Source organism: Lissotriton vulgaris, chromosome 11, assembly GCF_964263255.1.
Source record: "Lissotriton vulgaris chromosome 11, aLisVul1.2, whole genome shotgun sequence".
In the NCBI taxonomy this organism is placed as follows: Eukaryota; Metazoa; Chordata; class Amphibia; order Caudata; family Salamandridae; genus Lissotriton; species Lissotriton vulgaris.
Window position 1 is genome coordinate 1,079,297,119 of NC_141699.1, and position 19,578 is coordinate 1,079,316,696.

At 47.1% G+C, this 19,578-nt stretch overlaps 1 protein-coding gene across 1 annotated transcript in view; it reads right to left on the reverse strand.

Annotated features, from left to right (window-relative positions):
- Positions 1-19,578, reverse strand: part of DIS3L2 (DIS3 like 3'-5' exoribonuclease 2) — a 799,214-nt gene that overhangs the window by 154,437 nt on the left and 625,199 nt on the right. Inside the window, exon 15 of the mRNA XM_086944551.1 lies at positions 16,175-16,254. Within this exon, the coding sequence (XP_086800677.1) occupies positions 16,175-16,254 (80 nt within the window). The remainder of the gene's footprint in view (positions 1-16,174; positions 16,255-19,578) is intronic.

The window sequence follows — 19,578 nt, forward strand, 5'->3', positions numbered from 1 at the left end:
CTGATGTGGCGCAAGAGGCAAGAGAATCATTGGTTGGAATGCTACCCCGAGTGACTGCCTGCAGTCAGCCCTTTTGCAAGCATTGCTTAAATCACAACAATGCACATTACATCACATGTTTCCGGAGGGTCTAAATGACCGCGATTTTCCCAGGATGATTGAGGACAAGGTCTGTCCCATTGCTAAGAAAGTCACAGACTCTGCCACAGAGTCCCTTAGCAGGCTTGCCACTGTACTTTGTTACTGAAGGTAGTAAATGCCCGGTTTACACAATTATTGCATTAACACCTGAAAAAACAACGCAACGTCCATATGTTGTGCCTGCTGTCTGGCTTCAGAGCTGGCTTTCTAATTTGACGATTATTTGCAGATAAAGTTTCTGAGCAGCAAGGAGATCCTTTCTCCTGCACAATGTAAATTATGCACTTGTTGTATCTACTGCTGAGACTGACGGATCCCAGAGGGGACAGACAGACACTTATGGGAACAAAACATGCATTTTCAGAATAGTGTAAGTTACATGGGCGTAGCAAGAGTGCCACTATCTGCAATGTAAGCCAGGGATTGGAAGTCCCCAGTCCTTCTGTTGGGTAATAACAGAAAGAATTCTGGCAGAGTGGCCCCTGGATCCCGGTGCCACTGCACCTGCTGTACTAATGAGAGCTACATCCCAAAGGCACAGGACAGGTAGGCTGCTCAGGGAAGAGGGTCACCACATCTCACTAGGATTGACACAAGTCCAGAGAACAGTTTTACAGACACATCTCTCCAAATGCTGGCCACCACTTCACAACGGCGTAGGAGGAAAAGAGTAAGAAGGCGTAATTCCTAAAGTCTCCCCTGAATACAGCCACTCGCTGCCTCGGCTGCCCTGTGCCACCCTCCCTACAGCCCCAGCGGACAGCTTTCCTTCTGCAGTTTACAGTAGGACATCTGCACCACATCTGCTTGACAATCTACCAGGCTCTGAACCTCTGCGGGAGAGAGGACAGACAGATGGGGGGTGAACGCCGCATATTTACACCGTCAAGCAGAACCCATTACAGCTCCACAAAACTTCCCTCACTTGGCGAACTCTGTCCATGTGCAGACGTCATCACCAGTTGTGGGCAAGCCTGGTGCCAGAACAGTTAAGCGAGAAGAAACACTGCTCTCCAAACCGCAGCTGACAGGTCCCCTGGTCTTCCTCATCCTTCAACAGGTCGCCTAACTCGATTATGGATTCTCATCTTCTGGTAGATCAGCGGGTTTTCACGCAAACATCTGAAGATCAGAATTTTGTTTTACACAAACGCTGTCTTTTGTGCTTCTGCTGTGTGCTCACAAACTCGCTTTAGCGGGGATTGTTAGGTACGTACCTGCAGAGTTGTGTGAGGACAGCAGGATGAGGAGGACTCGAAGATCAACCGTGATGAAATACAGCACTGAAAACATTGGTGGACATCTACAAGACGACTAAGTCTCTGGTCCAGCCACACGTGCAGTAGTTGCAAGCAGAGATGCATAAAGGAGGTGCACGTAATCAAGTGGAGAAGACTCCGTGTAAACGAAGGGTACGGTCATCGCGGCCACAGGGGTCAGTACACCCCGCTGAAACCCGTTTATTAGGTTTTATACATCTGAGGAAACCAGAAGACGCTACTTTCCCGAGTCTTGTAGACCGTAGTCCATCATGGCAGGCCTACTGTAACTGGAGAGCATCAGGCATCTTAAGAGGTTAAAATGAAGCTCTTACCTGAGCATCGTCTTAGGCAAGGACTTGTCCCTTCGCAGCTTCTTGAGAGCTCCACATTTGAATGTACCTGGTTAGTATGGAAGTCGCCTGTAGTTTCACCTCTTCAGGCCAGAATTGTAGTTTCGGCCACTATGTCTAGGCTTGACTACATTAACACCATTTATACTTATTGATCAAGCTTCAGAAGGCACACAACTCTGGAGTTAGCCTAGTACAGAGGGTGGAAAGGAAATGGTATTAAAGAAGTCCAAAACACGGTGCCTTCACACTGGCGGAGCATGGCCAAATGAAACGGCGGGGAAGCCTGTGGGTGACCACCAAAAACATGTGGGTAACGGGCATGACCCACTGCATGGAGGCAGACCAAGTGGTGTATGACGCAAGGGGATGGCCATGAAAGTTTGATAAGGTTAAGGGGAGTTAAATATACCACTATGTAATTGACAGGGACAAGGGGGACCCTGGAGTCCCCCACCACTGAGAATCGACGCGCACACCGAAAAGGGTGGGTAAAGAATGGTGGGAGACCTAGGTTGCCCCCGCTGACAGAGCCGGAATCTGTGGACACCCATCACACCGGAAAACGCGATGATTACTGTGCAATTGTTGGTAGACTGAGACCCTTCCTGGAAAATTTACTGTACCACTAGTGGTAACAATATATTATCAATGACGGACAGTTGTGAGTTGTCTCTAAAGTGTAATAAAACAGTTAAAAAAATCACAGTGCCCTGGCTGCTAGCATCAAGCACAGTGGTAAAAGATGGCTGGCTTGGTCTTCAAATGCCTCACTAAAGCACTCCCCCCAAATGTGTACAGAAGGCGGCTACTATATGTGCCCATGGGTGCAGCAGACATGCTCGCTGTCTCGTTGAGGAAGCTGTGCCTTTCACGAGCTGCCCCATCGGCTTGGCCTTCTCCTACCTAAACTACGCTAGTGGACTTCATGTAGATGCTGCGGTCAATGTTCTCCAGAGACCCCCCAGATCCGGAACGTAGCCGCCCAACAGCTTTTACACTTCTCCATGATTACGTCATCCCAGCTCTTTCGGGTCAACGCTCTTTGCTTGTTGCAGGTCTTGTTTTCCAGGCACTGCACAGGCCATCCATAGTACTAAAGAGATTATCCTACACCTAAGAACAATCCCCTCTCACCCAAACAGGACCTCACATCCACACCACCACCATGGTTAGAAAGTCCTGCACTGGTGGGACATCTTTTGTGGTACACACAACTCCCCAGAAGGAACAGAAGACCAGTACAATGACACAGAGCTCCAAGGAGCAGTAAACAACTCTTTCATCCAACCAAGCACCGCCAGAACATATAAGTGGACACCAGATGCTTCAAATATTTGGCCACCAACAGATAGTAACCGCAGTGCAGTTCTATCTTTCTTATACTCTTCTGCATCACAGACCAGCTGAAGCGCAGCAGCAACCTGGGTAGTGTCCTACCCAACCACCTTGAACAGCGTTTTAGGACCATGACAGTAGTAGAGTGCTATACAAGTACTACAATACAATCTAAAAGTTGCAAAATATTTGCAGACCAAGTGACTACAATTTGAAAATAACTACGGTTGACCTTTCTGAAAAACTCAGCCCCTAGGGACCCTGAGGATGGGTGCATTTTGCTTTATAGGTTCACATAACCAGTTTGCACAGTTCTAAAATTAAAGCCAATCTCCTATCTAGTGGCAGAAATTTACCAAAACCTTACGGGTAGCACTGCTGATGACATCACGGGAAGTAATTGAAGCATTCCTGAGTGCGATGCTTATGCCCTGCCATAGGTCGTATGGTCACTGTGCCACAGTGTTCAAGCTAAACCAGTGATGAGACCTAAATAGTCCAGGAACGATCTGGGGTCGATTGTGTTTCCATCTAGAAGGGATTTGGCTTGACACTTGACTGGACTATTCCTCTTGGATCGGAATTTGGGTATGGCTGGCTGGTCTCTGCCCAGAGTGGCATAGTGAGAAGAAATAGCAATAGACTGGACTGCGACCCCCAATAACTACCAGTGGCTGAGATTCATTCAAGTATTCAACACTTCACCTTTCTCTGGTCTCATCACAGGAAGCGAGAGCACCCGACCTTTGACCTCAAAGTCAAGTGTATTCAACAAAAGTTGCAGAAGAGTGATTGACAAGAGGCACAAACAACCGGCAACCAAATAAGAAAATTGATAAATACGTATTTACTTAAACACTGGAACTACGCCCATAGAGGTTGAAAATAAGGGGATAAATTGGAACCCGTTGTGTCCCGTAAATGATGCCATGAACTTTCTGCAAGTTCATAAAATATGTCCCATTATTTAGTGATTCATGCAACCTAGTTGTCGATTTACACATTTTTAAACTTGCATTCCAGATCAATTTCCATTTGACTACTAGGAGTTGGCTACTGTAAAGGGCATCGGACTGCATCAACAGGCTGCCCGGTCATACACGGGCTCGCAAAGCCCCTGGGAATGCCCGAGTGCCTCTGGACTGACCAAGGGCAAGACCTACTTGCCTTATAGTCTAACCAACATTTCCAATAGTTTAATGGGGAGCACACCACAAAACTGCTCAACGGAATCAATTTAACTAGACACGTCTACAACTTGAAATGTTAAAAATCAGATCAACTGAATCAATTTAACTAACATCACTTCTACTACTCGAAACATTACAATGTATTTGAAGCAAAACAGCCAATCAAACGAGCGTTTTTTAAATACACTTAAGGACTTTAATCTTTGTCCTATTCTTTGCATCCTCCTTGTATTCATTAAGTACTACTAACAAACTGTCCAAGCTCGGAGGTGTCTTAAACTCCACATGTAACAATCTGGATCATACTTACTGCATACTCTTGATACTGTCACACAGTTGTACAACACCTATGTACTACTTTATCAGGTGACAAAATGTTGATTACAGCCAACAGGTTTTTCATGCTCTTACACAGATTCTTCAGGGCTTGAAGATAGGCTACATTAGATGCAATAAAACTAAGGGCCACATATATTGTGATACTGCGCTTCCATCCCGATCCTTTTATTGAATAGAATCTGAGCCGCAATACGGATTCCGGCATTCGAGTGTTGCAATAATTATGATTACGTAAGGTACAAATCACTGATCGGTGCTTCATAATGTTACGTTTGGTTTTCAAGCCTCTTTACTTTTTCAGTCGTCATGGTTTATGCTTCGTACTACACGTGTGAGTACTCTTAATGAAGTACAGAAACTTATCATGTTCTTGTCCCTTAAACCCAGTTTGCTCCAGGAATAATTGGCATACAGTCTATCCTTCTTACATATGTACTTGCAATCAAGTTTGATTTTCATTTTACAATACACAGGGGGGTCTATGATTTTAAAAAAACATTGTCAGAATTGTATTCATGTATATCAAACACCAATTCGGCAAAAAATTTACATTTTGAAGAATTCCAGAACGCCTGTAAATTTGCAACTGAAACATAATTATAAGTCATGTGCAGATTCAATGGAAAAATACAGATGTACATTTATGTACGAAGAAACAGGACATTAAAGGCTCTTCTCACCTACCCCTTCAATTTAGCTATTTTGAGATGTTACCTCTGCATTTCCATGCTGAAGAAGTAACTTTTCTTCGATAATGCCTTCTTTGATCGAGACTATCTAAGCGCAGATTCCTTACCTTCGAATATTCCCCAGGAGTCAGACTGGATCCAGAAAATCTTGAGCAGTATCACTGTCCGCCGGTCGGGGTGCCGATGGCTCCACATTGACCTCGTCCACACCAGATGTGATCGGCGCGTTGCCTATATAGGTGCAACCTATGCCGACTTAAGTTTCTTTAGTGACATATTCCGTAACCACAGATGTAGAGCCAAGTCAGAATGGTTGTGGCCAGAGCGCAGAATCTATGAAAGAGCCCAGTTCACAGAGCAGGGAGAGTCAGTAAAGATTCTGCAGTTAAATGGAGTCTATACCAGAAAAGGCGTTTTCGGAAATAAGTAACTTGCTCTTGTGGAGCAGACTTCTAGCTGCAGATTCCTTACCTTAGAATAGATGAAGCAATAGCTTCCTCGGAGGAGGGACTGCAAACTGGCTCAAACCAAGAGTTCCCGCAGGACTGAGCAGGCAAAACATCTATCTTGATGAACAGAATGGCCAGACAACAGTGTTTGGCAAACGTATGAAGCAACACCAATGTGTAGCCGCCTGGCAAATGTCAGTGACAGACACCTGTGCCACTGCAGTAACAGCAGCCTTAGCTTCAGTGGCCTGAGCCCTCAAGTCTTCCGAAGCCTACTTTTTTCACTAATGCGTAGCAAAGTGTACTACAGAGTACAATCCATAAAGAGATGGTCCTCTTCTGCACGGATTTGTCCTTCTTTGCTCCAGTGATTCCAATGAAACGCTGATTGCCCAGATATTCTTTGGAGTGATCAATGTAAAACCTAGGAGCTCTCTGTTGATCCAAGCAATGGAGTCTCTCTTCCTCCTTAGAAGGTTAAGAGAAAGCAAAGAACGTCGGAAGGGTAATGGTCTGACGGACATGAATGGGAGTCACCATCTTTGGAAGAAATGAAGCACGAGTCCGAAGAACCAATTTATCTGGGTAGAAGTTTGTATACGGCGGGGTAAAGGAAAGAGCCTGAAATTCACTCACATTCCGTGCCGATGTAATTGCAACCAACAAGACCGTTTTAAGAGGAAGAATTCGGAGATGATAGCTATGCATGGGTTTAAAGCGAGAACTCATCAGATAGGTTAAGACCAAATTCAAATCCCACTAGGTCATAATGAAAGGGGAAGGCAGCAACAAGTGCTTCACACATTCGAAGAAACAAGTCCTAAAAGGAGACAAACAGGGAGGGACGATCCAGCAAACACAGAAAGGCCAAGATAGCACACAAATCCCCTTTAATAATGCCTAGAGAAGGCTTTTACTGCGTCAACAACAAAACAAACCGTAACATGTCGGACAGTTTAGCGTATAGGGGTCAACATGCTTGGCTAAACACCAAGTCACAAACTTGCCCCAATAACAGGTGTATACAAGGGACACCTGGATGCAGAATAATATCAACAATCTCAGAAGGAAGATCATTCAGTTGTTGCCACTCAATCTCCAAGCATGAAGAGAGAGAGTGAGCAGGTTGGGATGCAAAACCCTGACCTGCTGCTGCAACAGGAGATCCTCTTCGAAGAGGCAACCTGGTCGAAGGACTGGTGCTCATGCCCAAGAGTTCGAGATACCATACTTTCGGTGCCCTGTCCAGAGCCACTAAGATGATTTGGACCCTGTCGGTCCTTATATCTTCTTGAGAATTTGGGGCTGGAGTGATATTGAGGGAGGAAGTACAGGAGTCCCAAATTCAACTCCAAGCAGAATGCTTCTTCAAGCGAGAGCCACTTTGGAAACTCCAACAATTAGAAGTGATCACAATGTGCATTCTTGGTGGTGGAAAATAGATGGAGCCAAGGTTCTCCCCATTATAGGAAGAGATCTTGCACCACCTCTGGGTGTAGATACCAATCTGGATACGCAAGGCGTTGTCGCCAGAGTTCATCTACCGTGGCGTTCAGAGATCCGACCAGGTGTTCTACAACCAGGAAGATGTCCTGGACGTTCCCTGCATGTCAAGAGGTGCAAAGCCTACTGGCACAGGGCCCACTACCTCACCCCACCCCTTGTTGCAGTACCACATGGCGGTAGTATTGTCTGAACACCTGAACCAGCCTCCATTTACAGGGTGGCAGAAAGGCTTTCAACACCGACCAGAATGCCCTCAGCTCCAACAGGTTGTTGTGAAGCCGGGCCTCCGCAGGAGACCAGATTCCTCTGATCTCCACATCTCCCAGGTGGCCATCCGTTTTGTAGAAGCAATGCATTGGTCAACACTGACAAGTCTTGATAGGGAAGGTAGAGGGGTATGACGCTGACCCAATTGCAATTCAGCAGTCACTACTGCAAATCTTGTGCAGTCTCCTCCAAAGTCTGGACCCTATCAGAGAGAATCCTCTGGTGTTGTCCCCACTGAGACCTCAGACACCACTGCAAAGCCCGACTATGCCATCCTGCGTGCTTCACCAGCAGGATGCAGAAGGCCATTAGACCCAGCAGCCTTAGTCAGTACCATCAAAATCCAGGACCAAGACTGAAACATGGGGGTGGAGGTTCATAGCCTGAATGTCCTGCACTCTCCGCTCCAGAGGGTAGGAGCAAAGCAACACTTTCTAGAATGGCTCAGATAAAAGGGAGTGTTTGAGAAGGGGCCAGATGTGCCTACGGCACATTGATGTAAACCCCAACAAATGTGGAAGGTTTGCCGTTGTCCAGAGGTGGGTGACAACTACCTGGGCTGAGCCGTCCTTCAGCGGCCAGTCATTGAGGTAGGAAGACTGTTACCTCAGACTTCCAAAGGTGAGCTGCGACCCCTGCATCGCTTTTGTGAACACCGGAGGGGCACTTGTGGGGGCAAAAGAAAGCACCACGAACTGGAAATGCTCCTGGACCTTCTTGGACCATAGGTAGCGTCTGTGGGTTTGCAAGATGGGTATATGAAAGTATGTGTGCTGCAAGTCCAACGCTACCATTCAGTCTCCAGGTTCTAAGGAAGACAGAACCTAGGCATGGATGAGAATACTGAATCTGTCCTTCCTCAGGAAGGCATTGACAGGGCGAAAGTCTAGAAAAACGAGGAGGCCTCCATAATTTTTTGCCACCAGAAAGTAGCGGAAGTAGCAACCATGTCCGACTTCTGGCATTAGCAGCCACTCAATTGATCCTTTGACCAAAAAAACATGCACCTCTTGATGTAACAAGGGCAGGTAGTTCTCCGACAGCAGTTGACAAGACAGTGGGCGGGACTTCTAGGAATGGAAGAGCGTAACCCTGGAACAATCTGTAGTACCCACTTGTCTAAGGTGATAGCCTTCTACTCCAGTAATCGGATCCTGCCTCCTACTGGATGGTGGTGCGTTGCGGAGGGCACTCTTAAGAGGTCTGGAGGGTGCAGCAGCTGGTGGGGTGGAGACTTGGCGGCAATGTGTTGCTGGTATCCAGGAGATTTGTGGAAACCTTGACCATGGCCACGAAAACACCAGAAAGCCTGCTGGCCCTGTGGATATGGCTGGTGTTGTGGATGAAACTGAAAGCCCCCGTAGCCATGGAAGGGGCGAAAAGAAGAGTGTTGGCAGGGACAGTAGACCGGCTCAAAGATGCAGCTGTGATCCAGCTGTGACTCCGTTGTCCACTGCTGTATCTGCCTTGTCACTGAACAGGTGAAAGCCAAAACACATGGCCATAATGTCCACTTGGATGTCCCCCGAAAAGCCTGTTGACCACAAACAAGTGTCTCGTTGAAGAGCGGCTGTAGAGCCCATGGATCTACCTAGCGAATCTGTAAGGTCTAACCCATACCTGGCAGTGAAATTCACTGCATCCCAGCCATCAAGCATAGCTTGTGTAAGGATTGTACAAGCCTCCTCTGGAACCATGGGAAGAACCTGCACAACCAAATTCTACAATGTACAGGGGCATTGGCTCACAAGACTTGCTGTGTTCAATAATGACAAGGCTAGACTGGTGGAAGAGAAGAGCCTCTTCCTCAAAAGTCTCCCAACTCTTGGACTTCTGTCTGGGGGGTGGTAGGGAATGCACTTGGTTTAACCTTGGCCATGGAAACCTGCACTACCAGACTTTCGGGTGTAGGGTGCTGGGTGAGGAATGCTAGGCACAAGGCGATCGAGATGGGCAATCTGTGTGCCGGGGCTCCTGAAAAGGGCTTGAGCCATATGCCCAGTAGAACTCCAGTAGAACTTCCATGAGGGCTTCGTTGAATGGGAGCAGGAGTTCCACACTGGTGTTTCCCGTGACTGATGCAACTCCGTTAAAACATGTGTTTTAACTTCACTGATGGAAGCTGGAGATCCATGACCTCAGCTGCCCTCCTACTCACCATCACAAAGAATGCACTCTACTCAGTGGCTTGGCCAGGAAACTCTGGGAGACGTGGAGTATGATTAGGCACCAGGTCCACAAGAGAAGAGCGGAGAAGGGTCTAGAGGCTCAACGACACACTTCTGCCCATTTGGGGACTTGGAGGGGTGCGGTAAAGAGATGATTAATTGACTTCTTCAACTTATGTGATGACTACTTGAACTTCGAGGACAACCGGTTATTGGAACAGATCCGTGAATGGGCCAGAGATGTTCCATGAGACTGGGAATGGCATGGGGCTTTCTGATGAAGTGCCACAAGGAGCTTCACCACCAGTTCCCAAATTGCCTTCTGGTGCTGTCGGTACAGGACTTGGAGCTGTGGCTTGACCCCCAAACACAAAGTGGGTACCAGTCACAAACATCAAATGTTTGGCATTCCCCGCAAGATTTAAAACCCATAGGGTTTGTTGGAGACATGTCGCTAGCACACTGGAGACAATGGAAAAAATCATGCTACAAAAAGTCGAGACAAAATTGCTACAAAAAATGATCATAGTAGCTTTCTGGATCTGCAACCTTCGGGCAGCAAGAAAGGAACGGATTACAGTTCATTGGGGTGACACCAATATAGGACCTGCGCATGTCACATCTGATGCAGACGATGTAATTGTGGAGCCATATATTCTAAGGCAAGGGATCTGCGGTTAGAAGTCTCCTCCAGAAATCAGATTTACTAAAATACTTAATGGGATTAAACCCACGAAATCTTCAGAGAGGAATACTACTTATGTGCAAAAGGTTTGACATTAGGCATAACCTTGCAAGTATGCGGGTGTTCCTCACCATTGAGCTCCCCCAAATCATTTACTTGAAAAGATTTACACATGCTTAGAATCCTGCCAGAATGCTGTCATTTCAGTATGAGAAAATCCAATGAACGCAGATTCCCACCATTCTCGATTCTGTGGCCAGGAATTGGATTTGATCATCCTAAATGCCTGTATTTCCTCACCTGGGATTTACATAAGAGCACAAATAACTTCATGGTAGTGTCCATGGACCTGGTACAAAGGATTCCCACCCTGCCCCAGCCTTCCTTCTTTTATCTACAGTCAGCTCACAGGATTTCCTTCCAGGATTGTTGCACAGACTGGACAGAAAGCAATAGATCTGTGGTAGCAAGCAGGCTTTACACACGCCCACTTGTACAGGAAAATCCCCTGGTGATTTCACTTCTACACCATCGCTTATATTTCTGACATAATGTGTTCAAAGTTTCTTTTTCCAAGAGCTGATGTGTGCTGTGGAGCTGATAACCACAGGGGACGTGCGCAAGGAAGGTTCAAGGGTTGCAGTGACTTCAGACAAGGAAACAATATTGTTGACAAATTCAAAACCAACCAGCTTTCCAACTCTACAATTAGCTTCCCTATCTGTACAAAAAATGACATCATAAAATGATGATAAAAAAAGGAAAAACAGTGACCTAATGTGGAAGCTGTAAGTGACTAGACTTTGTTAAACAATGACAGGAACAGCTTGAGCTTGCACGATCAGACCAACCTTTGCACCCACCATGACTTCACCATGTGCACCTTGAGTCCTCACAGACCATCATTCACCAAGAGCATTGCCTGATGGGCGGACAGGCATCAGAGCAGCGTGTACTCGCCCAGGGCTACCATTGACCCAGTTGGCTGCGCAACAAAAGCACCACCAAGGCACAATGACCGAATGGTTTGCAATCTTGTGGGTTTGCAAAGTGTGTTTGCAAACAGGGGAGTAACAAACATGAATGCAATGGCACCGGAGCCCCGCGGGGCGCATTGGGCCCTGATAATCGCTGTATGTACGACCCAAGCAGCAGTCAAAGGGGCCACTGTTCTTGCTTGCACCAGGGCCCATGGCACCCTTGCTACGCTACTGCTTGGAAAGCTCCCAGAGACCTCCCATCACCGCTGCAGGGAGCGCTTAGAGTAACAGTGGCACGCCCCGTCTGCGATGCATGCAGGCGCTTTCTGTCGCTTAAATGGAGCACCGGTTGTAGAATTGTTTGACAAGCACACACAATGTACGGTGACACGCTGGGTGGTAATGGCAGTGCAATGTTTAGAAAGTGAAATCTTTAAGAGATTAGGAAACTCATTTTACAAGAGTAGGATGGAAAAAGAGCGAACCTAACACAAACACTTCATCGGATGAACACAGTTGGCACCCACCAAGCTGGGATTTCCAGGAAAGTTTTCAGCAGGTGCAGACAGACAAAGCAAGTCCTTCTGTATAAGCCGGCTAACTACCAGTTTCACTTGCAATGTCCATGATCTGGCCTGTTACGTGCGCCCAGGAACTGGCATCATGGAGTGGTGTGGCTCACTGGTTAGAGGCGGCAGACCCGAGAGCAGAGAACGGCCCGGGACCAGGGTTCGATTCCCGACGCGGCAGGGTCGTGGACCAGGATCAGCGGACTCGATAATTCTCGCATCGGTGCCTACTCCAACCAGAGATCACACTCGGCAACTCTGGGCATTAGCTTGCCTCATCTCCACAACGGCCCCTCACAAACGCCGGGGATGCCTGGTTTCACCTTGGAGACTCCCAGGAGGGACTATCTCACAGGGAAAGCCAGGACGGGTTCCCCAGCGGTCTATAGCGCTACGAGGCCTGTGGTGCGGGTAGAAGTGCGCTTTACAAGACACACACAACAATTTCAATAATTTTATTTATTTGAAAGGTTTTATATAGCGCTGGCTAGACCCGGAGGTATCAGAGCGCTTTACACGAGTATCAGACCATAGTTGCAGGTTACATCGTTACAAAGGTTACACACTTATTAGAGCATGGCAACATAGTTACATGTTAGGTTGAGACAAACAATAAGGACATATACGTAAGGGAAAAAGCAGGTAAGCGGAGAAATTTAGGGGAGAGGGGGTAGGAGCAGGGGAAGCAGACAGAGAATGAAGGAGGGAAAGTGGAGGGAGAGGGTGAGAGACACGGGATGAAAGGGGAGGGTGACGGGGGTACAAACCGGTAGACGAGTCAGAGCTGCGTCCAAAGTCCAGTAAGCTGTGATCCCAGGCAAAGTGGTATCATTCCCCCATCTTCGTTGCGAGAGGCGCCCTTTACGCAGTGGACTCTCTCAGAGGAGTCTCTGAGACTCCAAGGCCTACCTACTGGATCCTTTCCCAAAAGGGAGAGAGGGAGTGCTTTGGCAAGGGGCGCCATACCATACCTCAACTGTGAGTGGCTCCCTCGGTGCAGTGGACTCTCTGAGACATGCCCTATGACAAACTCTTATAGGGCACATATGTACCCCGCTATCACCACCTAGTGTGAAAACGAATCTTAAATCGGATTTATATCACTTTGGAGTGGATTCCTGGATTCGGAGCATCAGATCTATGCCCCTCAGAGGACTTCTTCCAAATGCGGAGCGATCACACACATCCACCATTTTAATGAGAACAAGCGTGACTGCTCAGTGTAAACAAAATGGTGGACCTTCACCTGCCCACAGAAACAAAGCAAGCAGGCATGTCTTGCCTTAGTGGTCAATTTACATGGTCTGTTTGTATCCTAAAAATAGTTCTCGTGGTTATTGACATGCACTTTACTTGACTGCAGCTTGATTTGTTAACGTATCTCGCAAGCTACACAGAAAGAGTATATTAGTGTCATCTCAAATTGTTGCTTATCAGGTGGGACATGGTATAAATCACATACCGGTCAGGTCGTGTCCACCCATCCAACCATGTACATCCTGACAGGTACCAAAAGAAAGGACAGTTGTCCTTTTCAGTCCTGCTCCTCAAAAACCAAGGCTCCTAACAAGACACGTCTTAGAGAGGGGCTAAAGATGGTTTGCAAAAGCCTTGGTGAGAGCGATTTTCTCTTGGAAGTCGAGAGGCTTCCCACTTGGAAGAGATGTCTACAGCTCTGGGCACAGTTGGACTTTTTTGCCATTTTATATAAATCTAGTGACCGGCCCACCATTACGACTGTGAGTCGTAAGACCTCAAGCGTCATTCCCAGGAAGCTTCAAGGTTTCTCGGTGCTGCCCTGGAGATGATGACACTAAAGGAGAGGTCTTTAAATGGGGAACAGTCAAAAGAAACAAAAAACTAACCTGGAAATAATAAACAATTAAAGAATCTGCCACTACTCAAAGACTAGTTTACCCTTATGAAACAAGGCTGACGAGTAGAACATTGAGCTCAGCTACTCTTACAAGCAAAATGCAAGCCAAAAGCAAGTCTAATTCAGGCTGGCTCGCAATCCACAGACAAAAAAAGGTCTATAAAAAAGGTGAAAAAACAACCATAATGTCATGAATACTGCTTGAACAAGGACATTTCTGTACAGTTTTCAAAGCGCTGCAACTATTCAAGGAGTGTACGCAAGAGAAATACCCAAATGGTCATTTTAAGGCTAAAGGGACGACCACAGCAATAGTTTCTTAATAAGACCGTTCCCAAATCTGTAATAAATCAAAATGATTCCTGAATGGTGCTTCAAACAGTACTGCACAGAAAGCCACATGCATCCAGTCAAACAAGCAGGCAGGGGGTTAAATGCCATTCATCCAAACTGCTGCAGGAGATACTGAACCACAATCCACTTTACTGGGACCCACCAAAGGCTTCTGGGAATACTGGCAACCGGAGGCGAGTCTCGCAAAGGGGCTGCATGAATCGTCCAGGCTTCCAGGCACTCCAGAGTCTGTTCCACCTCCAATAAGAGGAGGGATTGATGCTGGCCCTTACGTACCCTGGAGAAAGAGGGCACCCTCTTCTCATCAGAGGCTGCCACATGAACTATCTGGGCACACAGAGTGGAGGACCATCTTTAGCTCTAGTATTTGTTGAGGTTGTTGGTCCAAGCGGAACACGAGAGGTTAATGGTAGAACATAGTGTGAAAGGAAACACGTTTTCATTGGGTACCATGTAGTGGCAGGATTGATAATTCACATCAGTAGAGTCAGGATGACGGTGAACACCACCATCAGAGACGAGAGGGATATTAAGAAGATGAAATGCGATAGGGTCTTCAGAACAGCTTGTATTTCAGTTCCTTACAACGGCCTTCATGGGAGGGACTGGATTTGCCTGCGGGTGAAGGTAAGTCCAAGATCCACCAAAGATGGTGGGTTTAAGGGACAAGAATTGTGAAGTTCCAAAGGGCTGGAATGTTTAGAGGTTCAGCAGCAATATATTCTAGGCGGATCCTTAGCATCACCTCAAGAAGTTTGAGCTAGCAGTTTGCACCCATACCCCCTCAAGTTATCAGCAGAAATGGTTTGCTACAGGCAATCTAGCTTCAAGCAAATGCCACGCCTTCCAATACGCGGTGTTACATGCAGAGCCTAGCCGGAGACAACACAACAGCTTGAAGACACATATAGTGTTGCTCAATAGACATTAAATATCACAACCAAAGTCAAATGGATTTATCAGTGCAGCTACTAAAAAACCTTAGTTCCGAAAAGTACTCAAGGATGGCGTGTTGGGCATAAAGCGAGTTCCTATCTTAATAAGTCCAGCCCTAAGCAAAATGAATAGGTTATTAACATGTGCCGTATCCCACAGGGTTCTCTAAAATTGCCCAACGCAGGGAATATCACTTCATGGGACGGTTTTCCACGATCCCTGCTGAGTTCCAGAAGCCATGCAGCAGCAGGGAAGGCTCAGTGCCACACAGTGCTTTTAAAACACCACAAGCGCAGGAAAGATATTACCATCCCCAGGGGGGCAGAGAGACTTCTGAGGGCCAGAACCCAAGCCGGGAATATGTCCCCTCCAGCCTCGATGGGTGCTGACACAGCCATAATTGAGGTACAATACTGATAAGCAAAATAGTGGGTAACCCAACAGACCCTTGGAGGCTTGAGTAATCTTATGGATAATAATTGAGGTGCAGCCATCTAATGCCAAGAAACTTTGCAATCCGGGTCACACTGCACCCGCTAGAAAAGTTCTACAGCTACGCCTCTGTACAACCAGAGCGAGGTACTATGGGTAAAAAGTAGCCGCATAATCCGATAAATTCCAGTGGCCATGACTAAGAATTATCACCACTATGGCAGGGCTAGCATTTTACGAGGGTCGCACACTAACACGACACAGATATCCTAAATGTGTCATGGACTACAACCTTGGGCATCAGAGGACCAAGGGACATTAAGGGATAGAGAGATGGAGGCTGTGTGATGGGGGATTAGAAAGCCAGACGTTCCAAGCCTCTTCTTGTCGCGCGGATGCTGACTGCACAAAATCTTACTCTACTTGACACAAACTAGCAAACTACGGAGAACAACCACACACTGTGCATGCAACTCGAAGCGTGAAGATGAGAGCTGGCAGCCCCATGGGAGGTACGCCTCTGCTGACAACCTGCTTATCTTTCCAGTTTCCATGTTATTTTTAGGCTGTCAACACTGAAGTGCTTCAACTGCTTCCTACTGTCTGAATCCTTTTTGGGCAGATTAGCACAGGGCGGACTTACTTATTGCTGTCGCGGTACTGGTACACGTAGCATCCCTGGGGCATCCCGCTCTCCTTGTCCAACGTGAAGGCCAGCTTCATCTGTAGAGAAAGAGGAGGGAAGAGTTAACTGAAAGCAGGTCACAGTACAACCACCTCATGTGACCATGTCACAATCCATCCTCAAACTTCCCCATCTCCATCTCTTCTCCCCTCCACTCCTCGTTAATACATTTCCTCACCACTGGGTCGTCCCTTTCTCCTCCAGCTTTCTCTATTCCTCCCTGGTACCAACCTTCTCATTCGTTGGTGCTCCCCTTTTTTACTCTCTAGCACCCTATTTCTCTCATTCTCAGTCTCCCCTGAGCTTCCTCCCAAATCAGTCTTAACTCTGCTCCCCATGGGAACAGTCCAGCCCGAATTGCCAGACCGGTCCTCCCTGGACCGGAACACACGCAACCAAGCATGAGTTCTACCCTTGTTATGGGCTCTTCCGATGGGTATAGCTTGGTTGCAGTGGCACAGTGAGCTGGGGACCCTAAGTGGGACGGGCATGCCCAGATGTGAATCTCCTGCACACTGTGCCACTACAGCTGATGAACCCAGGGAGGACCTGGCTTTGCAGTTCTGTTCTGTTTGAAACATGGTCAAGACTGATTTGCATATGGCTGGGTCCAAACTAAGGTGGCATGGCCTGCAAAAAACAATGGTTTGGGACGCGACCCCAGCGATTGCCAGAGGCTGAGATTCATTCAAGCATTTCATCCATCACTTTTTTGCATACTTTAGCTATGAGAAGGCCTTTATTTCCTCCAGCGACCTCATCTCCTCGTTCAAAGCCCTAGCCTCCTTTCATAGCCATTTCTTCAATGCCTGGACCTTCATACTTCATCACCCTTCCAGCTCACTCGCCTTCATCTCACTCCCTGTTTCTACCATCTGAGTCAAATATTGGAGAGGGTTGGCGCGGATGAGTGTGTATATCTATATACTCCTACACGTACATTTTCTTTTTCCAAATGTCACTTTGACTGGTGTAGTTAATGACTTTGGAAACTTTTCTTGATTGACATCAGTGATGTGTTTGTGGTAGGAGATCTAAAGCTCTCCTGCACCTGTAATCAGCCACCTGACATGGGTGGGGCGGACATGGAAATCCACCTGAGGCGTCTTGTCAGGGCCTGAGATTTATGTAAGGGGTTTAGTGCGTCTGGTTTCCAAACCTCAGGTATTCTACCTGTGTAAACACACCTCCTGCGTACCCGGAGCACAGGAAAGCACATCCAGTGCATCGCCGTGGGTGCCGGCCTTTACAGGAGGGGGAGAAAGAGTCATGCAGAGTTTTCTGCACTCTTGAGAGGGTGAAGCCTTCCACATAGTGGAACATGATGAGACATCATGGGCAGCTGCAGTGCCTTACAGGCGAAAGAGCTGTTTTGGTAGACATTGGCAGCGATGATGGGGCGATGGTTGGTGCAAGCTGCAGTGCCCGCCTGGTCAGGGCCCCAGCACTTTTTATTTTACAAATTAAGCACTGAAAATATTGCATTCCAATTGTACTGGGCATTAGTCTGGGACAGGGTCTCCAACCTTTTCCGCAATAGGAGCGATTTATGTTCAATGAAAATCATCCCAAGATACTAATGAGAGTTGTAATAGTGACCACAACAGAGAAGCTTCTATCAGTGGTCACCACATGCCAGATTAGCAGCAGTTACAACCCGTGTGCAGGTTTGTCACAGCAATGTAAAAAAGAAAGGCTAGGTCAATTTCAAATGCCCGTATGAGTGTGGTATATAACAGCCACAGTGGCAATTCCCCTTCACCGAGGTATTAATAAGTAAACCCAACTCTGCATGATTTATTACCCCGCAATCAGCTTTAAATATATTAATTATATTTTGTAAATTCAACAATTTTGACCAAACATCAGCTTATGAGTTCTCAAAACACACATGTTCTCGTCTCAAATACATGTTTTTCAATGTTGGTAAATGTAAATGTAAAGGTAAATGTAAATGTACAGGAATTTATATAGCGCAAATCACCACTGGTTTCTAAGCGCTTGCTCCTGGTATTCCCCTGTGAGATAACCCCGGCAGGGTATCCCCAAGGTGAAAGCCAGGCATTCCGCCGCGAGGGGCCGTTGTGGAGATTAAGCAAGCTATTGTCCAGAGTCGCAGAGTGTGAACCCGTGAATCGGGTAGGCACCGGAGCGAGAATTGTCGAGTCCATGGACATTTTAGGACTCAAGACCCAGCCGAGCCGGGAATTGAACCCTGGTCCCGGGTTGACCTCTGCTTCCAGGTCTGCCTCCTCTAACCAGTGAGCCACACTTCTCCACTGGTATACATACATGAAGTAAACCAAGTAAAACCTTCTAATTGAGTTGGCCGGCTTGCACACCGGAGAGTTATCAACAAGTAGCTGGAGAGCCCCTAGGAGCCCAGGAGTTAGTTACTCGTTGGAGAGGCCTGGCTAGCTCATGTGCCACTGTTTCATCCATCAAAGACAAGGGACAAGTCATTATAAAAGTCAAGTGCACTTATTTTATCAACCTAGAATGAATAAAAGGCTGAGTCGACTCTGCCCAAATTTACATCTTTAACCTGCAAAACGCAAGTAGGTCTGGGTTATCTCTCGGAAAAATAGCCCTAATATCTGAATATAACACCCGTGAACAAAGCTCTAGCTAACTCCCTTTAGCAAAGCCACTGGTCACCCCACACCGTAATCCCCATTACTACCCCATTTCCACAGCACCATCGCACCTGTGGAACAGCACTGGCCACTATGGGATATCTTTTCCCTACAGTTTGGTTGTTGCCCTGAAATATCATTAATTACCAGCAGTTTATGGACAAATCTCCATGTTTTTTGAGTTTATGGATAGATTATGCTCTTGCAGTGAGTCTTGTTTGATATCTTTTGAACAGCCTTCCTCAGTCTCCAGCTCTCCCCTGCCTGTCGGACAGCTTTGACTACTCTTCCTGAACAGAAGGATTCTTTAGATTGCATTGTTTTGCTGCCCTTTAGTTTCCTACATATACTAGATTTTCACACTTGACATAGGGAGCTGGCTGACTATGACCTGCTCTGGAGAGATCAGCCCAGGTCAGCATCGTTTGCACTCGTGTAGCCTTTTCAAAATAGCCATTTTCTTACAATTTCTTCTGGGTCAGGCCTCTTCAGGATCTTACTCCACACCCCAGCCTGGTGTGTGTGTGGCACCGGTGAGCAAGGCTGGACACTGGAGGTAGGCCCTCTGCGTTCGCCACCGCGGCAGCTCTGACCGTGCACAGTGGGTGATGGTGCAGTGTGGTGGTGCAGCGTGCTTTAGTTTGTGACTGTACTATACCACTGGCAGGGGGGTACCCTCCTCAGAGGGTAATGGTGCAGCACATGGTGATAAATTGTTTTGCAAAC